We start from the raw sequence: 18,157 nt of genomic DNA on the forward strand, positions 1-18,157 counted from the left end.
TCGCTGCAAAGGCGGCATACCGTAGAAGCGTGGAGTGCCGAAGCAGCCTCCCTCTTCCTCAGCGACGAGCACGGGCGACGACATCAGTACGGCTTCCTATTTTTCCTTCCCTTTGCTCCCATCTCGTGCAGGCATTAACGAGCTTCTGCAAGCCAAGCTCTAACCTGCATCGAAGATCAAAGGAAAAATCAGGCTCGCCGGAGCTCGAGCTCCAACATATGTAGAGCTCGAGCCTAGGCTCGCTCAAGCTCAGCTCGTTGACAGCCCTAGCTGGATGTATCCATTGATATATCTCGAGCAAATTTATCGCACAAATGAGAAATGGAGCACGCAAGTCAAGTTGATATGCACCGTACTACAAGAACCACTCAATATCTTTAGAGGTACAAAATCCTTGTTGCGCTACATCAGATATCAAGACTTCCCCTTCTGGCGGTTCTTACTCTTACTAGACTACATATCCTACCAAAACCATGAAATCCCATCTCGAATCCCAATTTCCTTCATATGTCAAATGAGAAGCACCTTGTGTGACACTGCAGCGATACCTTGCCAGGATGAGCTCTATAAGCAGAAATTAGTTTCTCTAGACAGTTGTTCAATCAGTCGATCTTCACTGAAGCATATATCTTGCGCACGAACCAGAAGCAGGCATAGAATCCAATGGTACCAGTCAGCACAAAGAAAGCATATGAGATGATCAGCATGTAACCGAAGTACAGAATGCCTGAGACAAGCTTTGTGATCTCCAACTTATTGAAGAAGTAGAAGATAGCATAAGCAAACAGATAGAGGGCTGAAGAGCCCGCAGTCAGGTATGCCCTCCACCACCAGTGGTAGTCCTCACTGCATAGCTGGAAGTAGCATAGCACAATTGTGATCTCAGCACAAGTCACAATGAGGATGATAAAGACTATGAACAGGAAACCAAAGATGTAGTAGAATTGGTTCAGCCAGATAGATGTCAGGATGAAGAAGAGCTCAATAAAGACAGCACCAAATGGCAGTATGCCACCAGCAAGTATTGCAAAGGCTGGCTGCAGGTACCATGCTTGCTCAGGAATTTGCCGGGGAATTTTATTTGTCTTCACTGGATCCTCAATGGCTGGCTGCTTGAACCCCAAGAAACTTCCAACAAAGACCAGTGGCACAGAGATGCCAAACCAGAGGAGGAACAAAGCAAACATTGTTCCAAAAGGAACTGCACCAGATGATTTTTCACCCCAGATCAGGGCATTCAGGAAGAAGAAGACCGCAAAGATAATACCAGGAAACATGAAGGCAGTTTTGAGGGTGATCTTCTTCCATTCAGTGCCTTTGAACATCTTGTACAGGCGAGATGAGGTGTATCCTGCCAATACACCCATGAACACCCACAAAAGGACCATAGCAGTCATGAGTCCTCCACGGTTTGCAGGCGATAGGAATCCAAGTAGCGCAAACATCATGGTTACTAGTGTCATCCCAAAGAACTGCACACCAGTTCCAACATAAACACAAAGGAGGCCTGAGTGGACAGGAGGCCTGAATACATCACCATGCACTAACTTCCATCCAGTTTCTTCCTGGGCCTCATCCTGATTGTCAAGCTGATTATAGTTTGCTATGTCCTTGTAAAGGGTTCTCATCATGATCATGGCTACCATGCCAGAAAGGAATAGGACAATCATCAATGAGTTAACGATTGAGAACCAGTGAATTTGGCTATCACTAGAAAGAAGGTAGACATCCCAACGGGATGCCCATATGATCTCACTAGCCTGCAATAGGTCAATTCAAACTTAACCAAAAATAGGGGGAACAATAATCCCAGTGAGAGTATCTTGAGAAATGAACTATACCTCGAAGGTAACATCATAAGAGAAGACAACATATGCATCAGGGGCCACCTCATGAGGTGTGTGACTACCAGGCGTAATCTTAATGTTAGCATTGCAAGTTTGCACTGGAGGATTCTTGTCATCCCAGGCACCGTATTCATGCTTAATGCTGTATACAAATAGGTAGCAAAGAAAAGAAATTATCAAATGAGATGACTTCATATGTAGATAAAGTGGGAAGCCAAATGTAAGAAGAAAGAGAACAAAGTACTGGAAACAGATAATAGGAAAAGGTGGAAGTGCCTAACATCTATGCAAGTTAAAGACCATAAGGTAAGTACACTATACCTGCTAGGAATCACATGGAAGCCAACAATGCGAGCATCTGGAGAAGTTTGGTCTTCATGGTACAAGACTTTAAAACTCAAGTGATTGTTGATATAATACTTGTCATCCTTGAGCTGGCAATATTGCATTCAGATCAAATAAGGTCCCCAGTAAATATTTTAAATAATATCAACCATTTTTTTCAAGTAAATTTATAAACCTACAACTATTTTAACACATGTTGCAAAAAACGACAATTTCTAGTGTTCATTTCAAAAACCTACAACTTTCTCACCACGGGCTCACCTATCATCCTCTGGCAACAGGTGGGCTCACGGTTAATCCTCATGTTACATGCCATAGAGGTTAACGGGTGGACCCACGGTGATAAAGTTGTTTTTTTTTTTTTGCGACATGTGACAAAATAGTTGTAGGTTTTTGAAATAGGCACCAAAAGTTGTAGTTTTCTGCAACATATGTCAAAATAGTTGTAGGTTTTTTAAATTTACTCTTTTTTTTCATATGCTCACCTTATAACCAACTCGGTAACCATGCTCAAAGCTTGGTGTTTGGCTTCCTTCCCGTGTCTGCCTAGGTACCACAACTGGGAGATTATCTAGAATCCTATCATGCATAAGTTTGTGAAACAAAATTTGTTAGGCACAGTATTGTACGTATAAACAGATATTCGTAGTGTATAAGCTGGCTAGTACAAATTGTTAGGATTTGCCATCCCATTCATGGACATTTCAGAATTTCGCACTCAATGCCCCACGGACATGTCAGTCAAGAGCAAATGTCAGTGAGACAATGGAGTGAAAAATCTCAAATGCACTAAACTGGATCGGCAAATCCTCAAATTTCTCACTGACTAGATGGTCACAGTGTTCTAAACTTCTAACGATAATACAACAATGAAGTGCGAGCTTCAAACTAAAACTATACATGTTCACTCTGTATTCATCATCAATCTTTTCTTTGAAATTCTTTGCAGCTTCTTGAGAAAGCTTCGTTCGACAAACAACCTTGCAACTCTCATCCCTCCTCATCTTGAACTGTATGAATCAAAAAATGAATCGATAGTTAAGAATCAGACAGCTCCCATAGTATGATGTCATGTAAACCCTCCCTTTTTTACTTGAACTAGTACAAGACAAAAGGGTTTAATGTCCTTACATTATAGACAGAATTTTCAATGCGGTCCCCACGAAGGACTTCCCCTAAGTTCTCAGCACTGTTCTTAATCGCCTCAGGTTTGCAGTAGTCCAGGAAATAGTAGTCATATGGAAGCTGTGTCTTTATAGATGACAGCTTGTTGACTTTCACCTGAAGCTCATCATCCTGTACGGTGAATGGTGACAAAGAAGTAATATTATGTTTGGTTTTCTGTTATAATTTACTCTGATAATTATACGGTACCCACTTCTCTGATGAAATGATAATCATCACTATAGAATGAGCAGTGGAGTACCATAAACAAGAGTAACCAACTAACTTACGAAGAATAAAACATATACTCGGTTTAAAAACATAAACAACGATATTCATGCATTGGTTGGGTTATACAACAGTGTATTACATTCGAGTCATCAACCTGAGACTACAACCATACACTCCTCTACAGGTGGAGCTTCTTCAGGCAGATCAACATGCAAATACAATTGTGATGGAACAGGGGCATCAGCATTATGCACAACAGTTTATAGAATTTGGATATTTCAATCTTGCCTAGTTTATCTAGCAACTCCACTGAATTGTGAATAGAATGGATGTTCTATTAAAGCCACAAGATAGCATGAATATGTGTGTGTTTGCTAGCACTGAATAATTAGTTACCATCATACCTAAAGCCTAGCAAGTCAAACTAAGCCAATGCTTCAACTTCGGTCAATCTCCCCATAAACTGTGATTCCAATGCTAAGCCTTAGTGAAACCAACCAAACATTTGACGAGTGATGTACCCCAAACACTAGCCAGCTAACAGGCCAAACAAAGGAACAAAATTACCTAATACAAAATGACAACAAATCACGCAGCAATCTATTACAGCCACAACATTGCATATCCAGTATCATACCTATAGATGAACTCAAACCAGGTATTACATATTTACCAAAATCATGGTGCTTCCCAAGGACCACTACAACACACTATATAAAACGCAACTAAACCTGATACCAACCATCATTGCGTGATGAAAAACAAATATCAGGGTCCAACCAAGGGAACGAAGAGCCCAATTCAGCGAAGCCAGCCGTCTCACAGAAACGAATCGCATGAGATCAAATGCAAAGTCAACATTGCGCCGCACCGCTTATCCTACCGTCCCAAACATGCACGCAGGACAATCCTATCCCCCGTACAGATACCGCGGATCTCTAAACCCTAAACCACACGCTACCCCACTAATCCCGCACATGAGGTCGGACGCATCACGGAAGCCAGATCTGAGGCCACGCCCACAGGCACTGCCAGATCCGCCGGCGCCGATACCCGCTAGGGGTCAGCTGGTGCTGGATCCGACGAGGAGGAGAGAGGGCGGGAACGAGTCGGTCATCACCTTCTGGAAGTCGCGGGGGGCGACGCCTGGGAGGTAGAAGGCCTGGGCGGGGGAGGAGACGGAGTAGACGATGACGGCGGCGACGAGGAAGAGGAAATGGCGGGGGCGCGGACCGCCGCCGGTGGTCGCCATGGGTGGGGAAGGCGTGGGTCGGGGAAAGGAGTGGGACGGGCGAGGGTGGTGGCCGGTGGGGAAGTGCGAGTTGTTCAAGACGGGGACGGGACGGGTCGAGTGGTGAGTGATTCCATTCCTGTAAAAAACAATTGAATAAATTAAGGGAGACGCTAGAAATCAGGCGATTGAAGATTGCCATAAACACTGTCGACGAAACCTGACCGTTGGACGAAGATCTGACGGACATCATTTCTTCTTCCCAGCCCCTTCTTCCTCCTCCCGACGGCAGCTTCCTTCTTCGTCCCGAGCAACTGCGACCGTTATTCGCTGAGAATGGTTTCGTGATAGGTTTTTAGAAATACACATTCCTCAAGTATCTCGGTGGCAGTCCCTCTAAGCGAGGCACGCACCTTTTTCTTTGTTTTGGAATGGGGGCGCGACTATGTATTGCTCTTTTTCTTTTGATTTGAAGATGGAAAAATATTTGGTGCAAACAAATAAATAGGTAAATGTATAAATAGCGAATGTCGCCTGTTCAATCCTTATTTAAAAGCTGTGGTCATGTCAGTAGAGAAATTATTTTGTGATATTTCGTGATCACACGAGAGTATTCTACGAATTAACTTGTCTACTGGTAAGATGGTGAGATCAAACATAGCTTTCATATGAGAATTGGATGGACAATGACGTTGTTTATATGTTTGCATCTATTTACTTGTTTGCACTAAAAAATTTCTCACTAGGGATGCCCAAATCATACTGCACAAACCAATCTAAACTTCACATGCAATGCGGGCATTACAATCATTTCTCAAACTACGATATATAGCAAGACATACTCCTAGTTGATTATATACAAAATACAATGGTACTCTAAGCCACTAGATAAATGTTACTCCCTTCAATCACGAATACTTGATATATTGGATAAAATATAGTCAATCTTTAAAATTTTGATCATCAATAACTAAAAAATATATTTAGTTTAAAAACATAAAAATATATGTGTAAATTTGTTTTGAAATATATTTTCATAGCTCATAAATTAATTGGATATTATAAATACATTCTAATAGAAAATAGTAGTCAAAAATACCATGTTCAAAAATCAAGTATTTTTTACTGAGGAAGTATGTTATAGTAAATTTTAGTACCGAGTTGAAAGATGCGATTGTCAGAAAATATTTCAGTCAGAGAGTACCGCAATGCATATTTTTGTTAAATTTGACAGCACTTCCACAAAATGACATGAATGGAACGACCCAAATCAAAATTACAGCAATACCACACCCTTTATCTTGTTACTCCCTTCGGTTTGTGGTCAATCATGAAAACTTCGATGATCAATAGCCTTTTGTATGTTGAAATTGGACACTTGAAAGTGATACAAATGGATTTGTCTCGAAAAGTAATCTCTTAATCATACAATTTTGCTTGTTTATAAATGTGTTATAATAAAATTGGTAGTTGAAGTTACTATGTTTTTTAACCGTAGGTTTCGTTGCTAACGTGGTAACATAATCTTCACGCATTTTGTCGTATAAACAACAGGGAACCACCGTGATCCGTGAATCCTCTACACAACTCTTTGAGGTTCAAATACGAGTACGAATTTATAAGAAAGGTTAAAAATGTAGGATAAAAAGTTCACATACACAAGTATTTGCAGAATCTATTCTGAAGCAGCAAAAGAAGAGGAAAATGACAACAATATTAGCAGCACGTGTACCTCGCCGCAGTTTATTGCTCCTCTATTCATTCACAAATGTAGATACAACCAGCGTGTTCGAGCATCTTGGCCTAGAATGCTCTTGCTAACAATTCTGGCAGGTGAAAAAAATAAGAACTCATGCGTATGATTTCACGATACATGACACCATATTATAAAAGCCGCCATGACGGAGTCATCTAAGAATAACTTACACTCACCAACAGGAAAGAATAGGGTCTGACTACAGATAATAAATACAACAAAAAGGCCATAAGTCCAAACTGTTCAATTTATTCAAAGCTGCAATTGCCAAAACAGTCGAATTCTGAACAGCGATCAGTGGGCAGCATCTCTGCTGTAGTACTGGTCCAAGGTCTTTGCAGGAATACGGTGGAGAAGTTCACGAGGGAAAATGCGAAGCAATGTCCATGCTAGGTCAAGTGACTGGAAGATGTTCCGCGTATCATATGCTCCTTGTGTCACAAACTTCCTCTCAAACTTGTCGAGGAACTCTAAGTAAAGCTGTAAAAGAGAGAAAAAAAACAAGGCATTAGGTTTCAGACTTGTATTGAAAGCGCCAGCTTATGAGTTATTTCACTAGCAACAGACCAAATCCTCAGAAGAGAGTGCCTCCTCTCCAACAACTGCCTTCATGGCCTGGACATCCTTTCCAATAGCATAGTTGGCATAAAGCTGAACAGAACAGTACATGTCAATTAGTTTGCATCTAAGTAAAACATCATAGCTTAAAGGAACCTCAATATCTGGCCTCAAAACAGATACCTGATTAGACACATCGGAATGGTCTCGACGCGTCATACCCTCACCAATAGCACTCTGCAGGATTATTGGGCAGTTCTTAGAACTAACCTTCAAAATACATGCTGACAGCAGCTAAATGTTGCAAAACCTAATCTTACCTTCATCAATCGAGAGAGAGATGGCAGGACATTGATAGGTGGGTATATCTGAAAGCAATATAATGTCATCACATCAGCATATAGAATATTAAGGTAAAAAATCCCGCTTTTTGTTTAATGACACCACATCAAATGCAACACAAATAGCTAGTGTTAAATGAGAGTTATAGGTACTCATTATGGAGCTGCCTGTTATTATGCTATTTTCTTCAATAAATGAAAAGTAAAGAATATGCAAAAGCACCTGTCTGTTATGGAGCTGCCTATCGATGTATATCTGTCCCTCGGTAATGTATCCCGTAAGATCAGGAGTTGGATGTGTGATATCTGTTTAGGAGGAAATAAATCACTATATTAGACAAAGTACCTTTATGTTAAATAGCCAACAAAATGAAGCATATGGTAAAGATTAATGTAAATGCTTATACGCTTAAGATTGGCCCATTGGGTAGGACAAAATAATGACCCAACCCAAGTAGGCTGCAAATTCAGAACATAGACCAATACAAACAAAAGTGCCGTGACATTCATGATGGGAGACTGCAGATACTCAATTGCATAACATTACATTTTATCCAACAGATATCTACCTTGTTGGCATTAAAATGTTAGCCCACAATATGCTTGTTATTCGTTGCATACCACAGGAAAAATTATACAAACAACAAGTTGCCATAATGGTCTGAAGATAAGTGTAATGAACCAACAGTACATTGTAATAAATAGATAACAAATCAAATGATTTCAGTACATACCATCATTAGGCATTGTTAGAATGGGTATTTGGGTAATGGAGCCTGTTCTTCCTTCAATACGCCCAGCACGCTCATATATTGTCGCCAGATCAGTATACATATATCCAGGATAACCACGTCTACCTGGAACCTCCTCTCGGGCTGCTGATACCTACATATGGGTACAATTCCCATGTAGCGTTATTGTAAATCATAAAAAGTTAAGACAAATGACAGCAATTTACCAATTTCTTAGTTAAAAGTAAAAAACATAAAATGGGAGATACAAGACTACCAAATTAAAACTTTTCCCAACTTGCCGTTTCACAAGAACATAAGAAGCTAATAGAAACATTAAGGTATATTTTCAAGATTCTACCATCAGATCATGACCAAAATCAACAAAACTTTTGGCATTTTTGGCAGTGGCAACATGACAAAACAAAACTTGTGAACTCCTACCATCAGATCATGACCAAAAACATACAAATTTTCATTATATGGTACACTCGAAGTTTCTACAGCATTGTGGCACTAACAGAACATGTAGCTTTTTAGGTTTTAGTTCATTCCAGCAGGAAAAGCCACAATTACATAGATGACACATGGTAACGTGCAGCATGGCTACATAATTCATGAATCTTTGAGTTGAAAAAGTATATCTTCTAGTCATCAACAAAACAGCAGCAGAACGAAGTATTTCCAATAAAGAGCTGGTTGCAAAACTAATATGAACTCAGAATATAATACATGATACAAGATATAAAGCTCAATACCTCACGAAGTGCATCTGCATATGAGCTCATATCTGTCAAGATGACAAGTACATGTTTCCCGCATTCATATGCCAAATACTCTGCTGTTGTTAGTGCAATGCGAGGGGTGATAATTCGTTCAATGGTAGGATCATTTGCCTGCAAAAAAAAAAGTAGGGCATTAAAAATATGCTTTGCTTGTTATTAACTAGATCAAATTTAAAATATGCTTAGCTTGTCACAAAGCAGGTCCGATTTTAGTCAAGACATCTAAAACCTTATAGGATAAATAGTGGTGATCTTAGCAAATAAAATTAAAATAATAAATGAATCTGGATTACTAGTCACTGTAAGTACCAGATTCAGAAAAAGGGTGACCCGCTCCATTGAACCATTCTCTTCAAAATCGCGTTTGAAGAATTGGGCTGTTTCCATGTTCACTCCCATAGCAGCAAACACAATAGCAAAATTGTCGTCTTCACCACCCTGGAGGTTAAAGAGTAAATAAGTGTCAAAAAATGCTGCTAATTTTTTATGAAATATACATACGAGGTGTGGGTGATGCAATCTGGTGTTAGTTACCTCTGCATGCTTGCTTTTCTCCAAGCGCTTCACAAGACCAGCCTGACGGCAAATCTGAGCAGCAATCTCATTGTGAGGAAGCCCAGCAGCAGAAAAAAGGGGAATCTTTTGCCCTCGAGCAATGGAGTTCATGACATCGATGGTGGATATCCCTGTTTGGATCATCTCCTCTGGATAGGTTCTCTCACTGGGGTTAATAGAGCTTCCTGGAATAAACATCAGGGTACATGATTATGATGATTTAACATCATCCGTACTTCAAAAATCTGTGTCCACTCGATGAACATGCACTTAGCCATGGGATTCTTTTGGTAATAAAAACAGTGTGATTGTGCGCAGAAATAACTCACCGGATATATCCAAGTAGGCTTCAGGCAATATCGGGGGGCCATTGTCAATAGGTTTTCCAGAACCATTAAAAATCCTCCCAAGCATATCAAGTGAGACGGGAGTTTTCAAAACCTATAAGGGATATAGCAACATACCATACATAGTTAAAGTTAAACAAGGTAGCAACTTCTCAATATATAAATATACAAACAAGGAGAAGGAAAACAATTCGTATTGTTTCAGATTTCAGTCTGGAAGTTTCATCCTGCACACCTTATTTTTCCAACAGATGCAATTGGCATTCCTTAATCAACATGACTTAAGAGATCTTAACATTGAAAACATGTAATTATAAACACCTCTGTGGATTTTGTTTATGAGATACACCCCCCCAAAGTGAAAGCATTTTTCACACTAACACTACGTAGTAGTTCAAAGAGTTTGGCCTATTGGAGAATATTTTATCAGTACGTAACCGGCAAATAAAGTGACAAGAAGATATGTGTGGATAAGAGGCAAGGTACCTCGCCTGTGAATTGCACAGTAGTATATTTAATGTCTATTCCTGAAGTGCCTTCAAACACCTGAAGAATAAAGTAGTTCAGTAAAAACATAGATAACTCAATTTTATGTGTACTTAAAAATAGACCTAACCTAACCATATTGCAAATACAAATTGAATAAACAATTGTTATGTAAGGACAATCAAGATCAAGTCAATGTTTGTCATAAAATAGAGAACAGAAAAATGAAATAACCTGCACAACAGCTTTTTCACCATCAACTTCCAGAACTTGACCACGCCGAGTGGTGCCATCTCCAAGTCGGATGTTTACAATTTCCTGATACTTTGGGCCCTAAAGATAGTTATATGGAATAGTAAGTACAAGAGGCTAGCAGAATAGGCTGTTCAAAATTTATGGTGCTATGCTGACAGCTGCAACTTGGAGAAAAATATACGGACCTTTACTTTATCCAAGATAACCAGAGGTCCTGCCACACCAGAGACGGTTCTGTACTCTGCATAAGTAGATATATACATTCTAACTAGTAAGCATCATCTTTGTTAGGCTGAAAACATGTTCTTCAAAGAGCATGTAAAACAGACTGGGCAAATGAGCTCTCATTAAGGAAAAGAAAACGAAGATAACTTCCACACATCAGATTTACATTCAAAAGAATAAGTGATCCTAAACTTAACTTAAAAGGACCTGCAATATGTATACAACTAAAAGAAGAATCTACCACTTGCAATGGCAATGACACATGGCCATATACCCAGGTGTATGTAACACAAAAACCAGTATCTCATGAAATTTGCACTTTTGGATGTGGCATGAATCAGAATTTCTCAGAAATCAATATAAGCAAATGAATGAACATTTGCAAACTCAAAGCGTGAACTAGCAAGAGTTCCAGAGTTGAAGACCTGATATAATGCCGCATAATTCAAACTGCACAGCTACACAAGCTAGTTGTGTACAATGAACTAAATGCATCCTTTGGCATACTATGGTTGTATACTTCAACAAAAGCTCTGTGACTGAGATCTGTGCTATTCGGATAACCTAAAGTGTTAAACATAGATACCAAACTACCACATTATCCAATGATCCATTATCTTGTAGATTAAGCTCTTTTTTTAGATGAGGTTAAGCTCATTTACATGCAAGGAGTTTGTCTTCTCAAAGCGTCGATATTTTTTTTTTATCAGCACAACAAGCTAGTTGTCCCTACACACATAAGCTGGCATCCTCACAGTGCGCGGCCTATGTGACTAGGAACCACCGTATCAACTACTGAGCGCACAAACTGTGATACCAAGAGTCAAAGACACGCTACATGATCTTGGATTTCGTTGCTTGTGCTATAAGACTCACCCATGCCAATCTCCAGGGTTCCCTCCTCCATGTCGGCGCCATCCTTCACCAGACCCATGCTGAGCAACCTGCTGAGAACAACACCAACCACACCATCAGAATCGAGAAAACAAACTGATCCGTGTTGCCTACAATCACGCAGATCACTTCAGCACTTCTGATCCAGGAACACCCCAATTCTCCGGAAAATAAACCGAGATTACTACTCCTCCACCCACGCAGCAAACAAATCAGCGACAAATTGGAAGGGAAAGAGCACACATCCATCCCACAAAGAAAGATTTGGGTTCCAGGGATCAGGGGAAGACTCTGCAGGACACAACGAGCAATCTGCCCAGCCAAAACCATGGCATCCTCACCAACACGAGAAGGGATCAGCTCAGGTCCGGATGGATCTCCACCGCACGCCACGCCAGCGGCGTCCAGGGTGGGGTGACGAGGGCGACGTGGAGGACTATGTGAGGAGGAAGAGAAGGAGGCGTAGCTGCGGCCGAAAAAAGGGTACCTGGATCTGGATCGCGGCGCCGAGGGCGGTGGAGAGCCTGCGGGGAGGAGGTGGTGGTGCGGTGGTAGATCGGATAGGCGACGACACGATACAGCTGGGAAGGAGAGGAGGGGAGAAGACGAGCAATTAATGGACGAAACAGTATAATTGAGAAGGGTCCGTTTTGCGTGTTCGCCCCGGACGAATATGAAATTTCCGAAGAGATCCCAAACGCGCATCATGTGTGCACTTGTTTTTTCATAAAGGAAATTTTATTTTAATATCTGCATAGCACGAATGTATGTAGAAAAAAAAATAGGAAAAAGAATGCGTGGAACTTATTCCGACAAGGGAAGAAACTAATGCAAGTTCTATGGAGGGGGCATCAATCTTAAGTCTAGATTATAATCCAAACAGGGTAAAAAAAACTCTATGGTCGTTCACTTTAAGTGTGCGTACATTGTTGCCACCATATCTTGATGATCCTGCTACTGCAGCATAGACCATATACGGAGCCAGCGTGTACATGTATAAATAACCTAGTATAGTGCAGAAAGATGGCACGGATGCATGTGATGATTTGATGTTGGCGACCCTAGGCGAAATCGTTGGAGCATCATAGTTCCTTTTTGCCACATGTATCATCCCTCTCGCCATAGAGTTTGCATCTATTCCTGAAGTTTCATCCTCCAATGGTAGTGCATGTAGACGACCACTTGGTTTGCAGGGAAAGAGGTAGTGTGAATTCTCACTGCATTGGTAACCCATCGGGTTACTGCCGATCCCACAGCCAGCTGAGTCAAGAGATCGCGCTTATCAGTTGCCCCGGACATCGCATCTGTCGCATATATCCGTTAGCAGACCCTAAACTCCCAATAGGGGTGTTTGGGACATCCACGGCCACCGAAATTGATGCACTAGCAAGAGCAACTCTATCGGGCTCATTGGCATTCATAGGAGCCGAGCACTTTTCGTACTCATTGAGATTTGTCACCGAACTGAGGCGTGTTGCATTCATGACAGCAACCACACCACTCCTTAGGATGGATGATGTTGACCAAGTGTTGTCGCTAGGCTGTCTGGTGTGCCCATTGCCGTCGATGAGGGTAGCATGACGGTGCAATCGGGTGAGGCCAACGTTATGCTGGGTAGCACAGGCGCCTGGCTAGACGGCTCAGCGGGCACTTCGTTGTGCCTAATTGAAGGGGGTGCCACAGTGGGAGATGCGGCCCCTCTTGCGCATGCCACAACAGTCGCACCTCACTTGATGGTAGGCGATGCGCTCGAGGAAGGTTTTGGCAATGCAGCCAAGACGAGCATTGTTGCAGGAGAGGTGTCGACCCCCTCCAACATGGCCTCATCCGCCGGTGACTACCCACCCACTAACGAAGCTCATCTTGCGTTGGAGCTGCAGTTCGCGCCGACCACCGTTGCCTTTGCACTTACTAAATGGGCCTTCATCTCGCACCCCTCAACAACCTTCTAGTCGACCATGGAGGCATCGAGCTCACCACCTGTTGAGACTGGTCTAAGGAATAGACCAATCTCAGCTATGTGTTGAGTCTGAAAATCAATCTCAATATATAGTGACTTCATTGATGATAATCATTACATCCAATTTAATCATTTTCAAATTATCTTACAAAAGAGACATTCGAGGGTTGAAGGAAACAAATAAAATTGTAGTGGGATCCTACCCCTACTGATGAGAGAGATTCAAATATCAGCATCAAAGACCGCGGAGCTTCGGCCCATCCATGGTACTCCGAGATCATGTCTTTTGACACCTAGGTGAGGCCCTTGTTGGTAGAGCCTCTGCTGGTACCACTAGCAATCCCACCGCCTAAGGTGGAGCCATCACCGGTGTTGAGGTTGCCTTGGCCATGGCCTACCATGACGATGTGCGCAAAAGTGAGGTGGGGTTGGGTCGGGCACAACAATGTCAGGCGTTTGGAAAGAGATGGTGCCACAATGCTGCACGAGGAAACTTTGTGCAACCGATTGATTGATTGATGTTCCCATACGTCGCAAAAATATTTCTTTCCAATTCCTACCCCGTGGGCAACCCTGATCAACAGTGAGAGGGATGTGGGCCTTGTCTGTTGGTTGTGATATTTGAAGCCACTGAAGTTATGCCCCCAAAGCAGCCTCCTCATGTGCTAGAACAGGAGTTGCTAGAGAAGGTTCCAATCCAACCGGTAGGAAGTCTCCAAGCACCACTGTCGGTAGGGGGCTGTGCTTTTTGAAGATGACCTCTCTAAGGCTGCATGAGCCAACCGTAGCTTCTATTGCGCCAGCCCTGTTGCATCGTCGGAGTTAGAGGTTGGCACACCGGAGATCATGTTTTCCCATATTACATGAATTGCTAGCAAAGGTCCTTGAATCATGGTCGACATCCTCCCACACTACCACAAAAACCCCAAGCGATGACCACCTATCAGTGTGGGTTTGGCTAGTACTGATAGTGATAAGGTATCACTGTTGGTTAATAACCACCAGCGACAAAAAAAACTTATTAGTCCTTTGGAACTGGTAGTGATATCACTTATCACTATTGGTTCATAGCACTAGCCGATATTGCTACATCATTGCAAGCTTGTTGCATCAACCTGCAATGCTAAGTAGTGTATCACTACCAACTGCTACCACTAACCTGTAATAATGTATCAATACCGATTTGTCGTATTGACTGGCAGTGATATGTCATTTATCACTGCATGTTGATTACACAAACTAGCAGTGGCATGAGACATGCCTTTAGAGAACGTGTTGGCAAAATTTGGAAGTTCAAAATTTAGACTAATTAGGCTTGGAAGCACAAGATCTTGTTTTTACATATAAGATAGATTACAAAAGAAGTTCTAGGTTAAAAAAAACTAACATCCTGATCGCACTGAAAGAATAATTAGTTAATAATAAACCTATATACCCTACGCCTATACTAGCTTCCGCTTGTTCTTCGGCTGGCCATCATCTTTTGACGGTGACTTCTTATCGTCATCATCGATGTCGACGATGATGGGGCCATCACAACCTCCAAAGGAGACAACAGCATCCTCCTCGGAGCTTGTCTTCTTGAGCTCTTCCTAGTCAATGCTTCTGCCGTTGTCATTAGGGTCGGGCCTGAGATTTTGGTGGTCTAGGGCGAAACTAAAAACAGGGCATATTGTATTAAAATATTAAAAAATTAATTAATATATAAATTGTAAATATAATATTTGGTGCATTAAAATGTTTCTGATAAACACTTAAAGTATATATTCATGGGGTCGGACGGTCTGCACTGGCTGGCTCTAGCATGGCGCCCATGCCCACCAGTGCCAGTGCCGCGTACACGGACACCGGTGATAATGTGATGTTGCTGGCACGAGTGGAGGAGGTGGCGGCGGCATTCATTGGCCAAGGCGTGAGATGCTTGGCGAGGCGGAGCGCAGGGCTGTCTGCCCGTCCAGAGAGGCGGCGTAGGAGGCAGATCAGGACTGCACAAGAGGAAGCGATCTCATCGACAATTCGACTTCTTTGCACATGAACTATGAAGGAACCAAACTAGCAAAGCTGCTTCTTTTTGCCCGGTCAAAGACCAAAGCCCATGAACGATCATGTAACTATGGGTGCCAGTCGATTAGAATTTAAACTATTGTATTTTGTTGGGTCACAAGTAATATACATGTATTCCTGTATAGGAGGATACCCCTGGGTTTTGAGGGCCTAGGGTGGCCTCCCCGCTTGCCCCCTCCAAGATCGGCCTTAGTCATCATCATCGACGATGAAGGCAGTCTCCTCCTCATCATCGAAGCCCTTAGCGCCAACGTCCTCCTCCTCAGAGGAGGAGTCCTCCGAGCTCGTCGATGCATGGTGATTCTTTGGTAGAGGGCCCTAACCCAAGAAGTTCTCCCAGCCGTAGTCATTCAGGGAGAAGGATTGGTCATTGCCGGATGAGCAGAAGAAATGGTCATCGGAGGAGACCAACCAGCCTCCTTTGATGAGTACAGCGGTGGGGAAGGAGGAGAGGTCGGAGGTGGCAGCGGTGGAGGAGGCCTGGTGCCCACCATGACTGGACCAAGAGTTGAGAGGATGAACAAACTAATTAATTTGTGTGTAATGGATCGGAGGAGGAGGAGCGACGTCGTGGATGGAATGAGGAGGACCGGGAGATTATAATGGCCGTTCTAGGAAGATGAATCGGTGCTTTTATTACAAATTTCTATTCTCCTACTTTTAATGAAGAGGAATATGTAAAACGTTGAATTGACACTTAATAGATGTAATCATAATCTAATATGGTAATATTTACTTATTTCGCAGCTACTTGCATAAAATATCTGAAGTATTATTTACAAGTAATTTATTATATATATTAAAGGGCTAAGAATTAAAGTGATTTTAAGGATCAAGTAACTGTAGCTACTGCTCATATGAGTCCTACGAATATGTACATATGGATATACGGATACGGATATGTATACATATGCACACATATATATGTATACATATGTGTGCATACACATAATTTTTTGTGAAATTCTAGAAAAATAATGAAAGTAATAATAGTTATATTGATAAATCGACTAAAATAGTCTAAAATGCGTAGAAAAATATCTAAAACTCAAAAAAATAAAACAAATTTAGTTAGGTTCATACTACTGTCGACTACATGTTAATATTATGTGCATGTACGAAAGTACCATTGTTTTCCTCATAATTAAATGAATATGTTAAATACTAATAAATTCATAAATAAATATTGGGATGTCCAAAATTGGTAAATCTAACTTTTTTAGTCTTATTTTGTTATGCTCTGTGCAAAAGAAAATATGCGCGGCGTAGGCGTGCCCATCCACCTAGTAATAATTACAAGGCCATGGTAAAATATTTAGGCTACTTGTAGGAACAAAGGTTAATTAGATATATACCACTGCAAATATATCAGATTTGAGATATACCCTTGCTACTTTTAGACTTTGAAATATACTATTATAATTTTTTTTGGACAAAATTGTCCTTTGTCTTTCTTGTCTCTCTTCCTTCTCCTCTTTGATTCCCTCCCAATAGCAAAAATATCATTCTCATCATAGGTTAGCATTGTGCCGCCAACGCCTAGGTTCATCATTTTGCCCGTGGGTCCCCACGTCCCACGTCTCTCTTTCTTTATTCCGTGGTAGCAGCATCCGTGCCCCTCGCCTCCGACTGTCACCACTAGACCCAACCGTCCCGAGTGCAGCGCCCCCATATCCGTTCAACTCTAGTGTGGAGTTAACGAGTGGAGGAACACAATGTTACTATTACTGGAGATGCGTTGTTGCACTTGTTGGGCTGCTGGATCCTAGGTCGGTTGGCCTTCGTAGCATTACTCCTCCTCCAGTTCTCCTCTGCTAGTGGGGGCTGACACAAAGTCACCGAATTTGAGGGTGATGGCAATAGGGGCAATTGAATCTTAGGGGTGAACCGAGAAAGGGAGGAGCAGACATAGGGTTATCAGGTGTAGGAATCAGCAGTCAATAAAACTTTTGTAATGACATATGTTTAATTTCCACAAATTTGTCATAGCATATTTCAAAGACTTACAATAGCATATCTCAAACCTCGTATATTTGTAATGACATATATCTAATTGGCCATAGAAACAACCGATCTACCACTTCAACACAATATCTTATCACGCTTGAACCTGCCGAACCTGAGTTCGTATTTACCTTTAAAGAGTTTGCTTTTGTTTATTGCTAGGTACTGCTCGTATCAGTAGCCTAGGCATCTATGCGTGCCACGTGTATGGTCAGACTGGTCGCTGGTATCGGACCACGTGGACAGCTGGTGTGGCACCAGATAACATTGGATTGGATCGGGATTCGGGAGAGAATAAAAAACAAGGAAGGGACAAAACTGGAAGTGACAAGCAGTAGATTCAGAGAGTTCATATTGTTTTATCAGCAGTCAAGGATT

General features: G+C 41.8%; 2 protein-coding genes across 3 annotated transcripts; both read right to left on the reverse strand.

Moving 5' to 3' along the window:
* Positions 1 to 320: 320 nt before the first annotated feature.
* LOC133926917 (transmembrane 9 superfamily member 7) lies at positions 321 to 5,117 on the reverse strand. Its single transcript, XM_062373088.1, has 8 exons — positions 5,044 to 5,117; positions 4,708 to 4,957; positions 3,324 to 3,488; positions 3,093 to 3,202; positions 2,678 to 2,771; positions 2,169 to 2,281; positions 1,842 to 1,989; positions 321 to 1,760 (listed from the first exon to the last, which is right to left on the reverse strand). Exons 2-8 carry the CDS (start codon positions 4,837 to 4,839, stop codon positions 603 to 605), a joined length of 1,920 nt encoding a protein of 639 aa, XP_062229072.1. The 5' UTR covers positions 4,840 to 4,957; positions 5,044 to 5,117; the 3' UTR covers positions 321 to 602.
* A 1,406-nt stretch (positions 5,118 to 6,523) lies between these two features.
* On the reverse strand, positions 6,524 to 12,399 carry LOC133926918 (V-type proton ATPase subunit B 1). Of its 2 annotated transcripts, none has more exons than XM_062373089.1 (15): positions 12,239 to 12,399; positions 11,734 to 11,804; positions 10,818 to 10,873; positions 10,612 to 10,710; positions 10,378 to 10,437; positions 9,874 to 9,985; positions 9,524 to 9,729; positions 9,299 to 9,427; positions 8,963 to 9,100; positions 8,208 to 8,358; positions 7,697 to 7,779; positions 7,453 to 7,500; positions 7,316 to 7,369; positions 7,142 to 7,225; positions 6,524 to 7,054 (listed from the first exon to the last, which is right to left on the reverse strand). In XM_062373089.1, exons 2-15 carry the CDS (start codon positions 11,789 to 11,791, stop codon positions 6,869 to 6,871), a joined length of 1,464 nt encoding a protein of 487 aa, XP_062229073.1. In that variant the 5' UTR covers positions 11,792 to 11,804; positions 12,239 to 12,399; the 3' UTR covers positions 6,524 to 6,868. The 2 variants fall into 2 exon arrangements, with proteins under 2 accessions (XP_062229073.1, XP_062229074.1); XM_062373090.1 differs by having other exon boundaries at positions 11,734 to 11,801; positions 12,239 to 12,396.
* Positions 12,400 to 18,157: the final 5,758 nt, after the last annotated feature.

The sequence above is a fragment of the Phragmites australis genome, chromosome 8 (genome assembly GCF_958298935.1).
Source record: "Phragmites australis chromosome 8, lpPhrAust1.1, whole genome shotgun sequence".
Taxonomy (NCBI): Eukaryota; Viridiplantae; Streptophyta; class Magnoliopsida; order Poales; family Poaceae; genus Phragmites; species Phragmites australis.

Bases quoted from the DNA above. Each gene is read 5' to 3' on its own strand.
- LOC133926917 (XM_062373088.1), bottom strand. From the start codon at position 4,839: ATGGCGACCACCGGCGGCGGTCCGCGCCCCCGCCATTTCCTCTTCCTC. The intron at 3,203-3,323 runs GTAAGGACATTA...TGATTCATACAG, and splicing joins TTGAAAATTCTGTCTATAAT to TTCAAGATGAGGAGGGATGA. The intron at 2,282-2,677 runs GTGAGCATATGA...CAATATTGCCAG, and splicing joins GTTACCGAGTTGGTTATAAG to CTCAAGGATGACAAGTATTA.
- LOC133926918 (XM_062373089.1), bottom strand. From the start codon at position 11,791: ATGGGTCTGGTGAAGGATGGCGCCGACATGGAGGAGGGAACCCTGGAG. The intron at 7,501-7,696 runs GTGCTTTTGCAT...TATTGCTTTCAG, and splicing joins GGCAGCTCCATAACAGACAG to ATATACCCACCTATCAATGT. The intron at 7,226-7,315 runs GTATCTGTTTTG...TGTTCTGTTCAG, and splicing joins ATTCCGATGTGTCTAATCAG to CTTTATGCCAACTATGCTAT.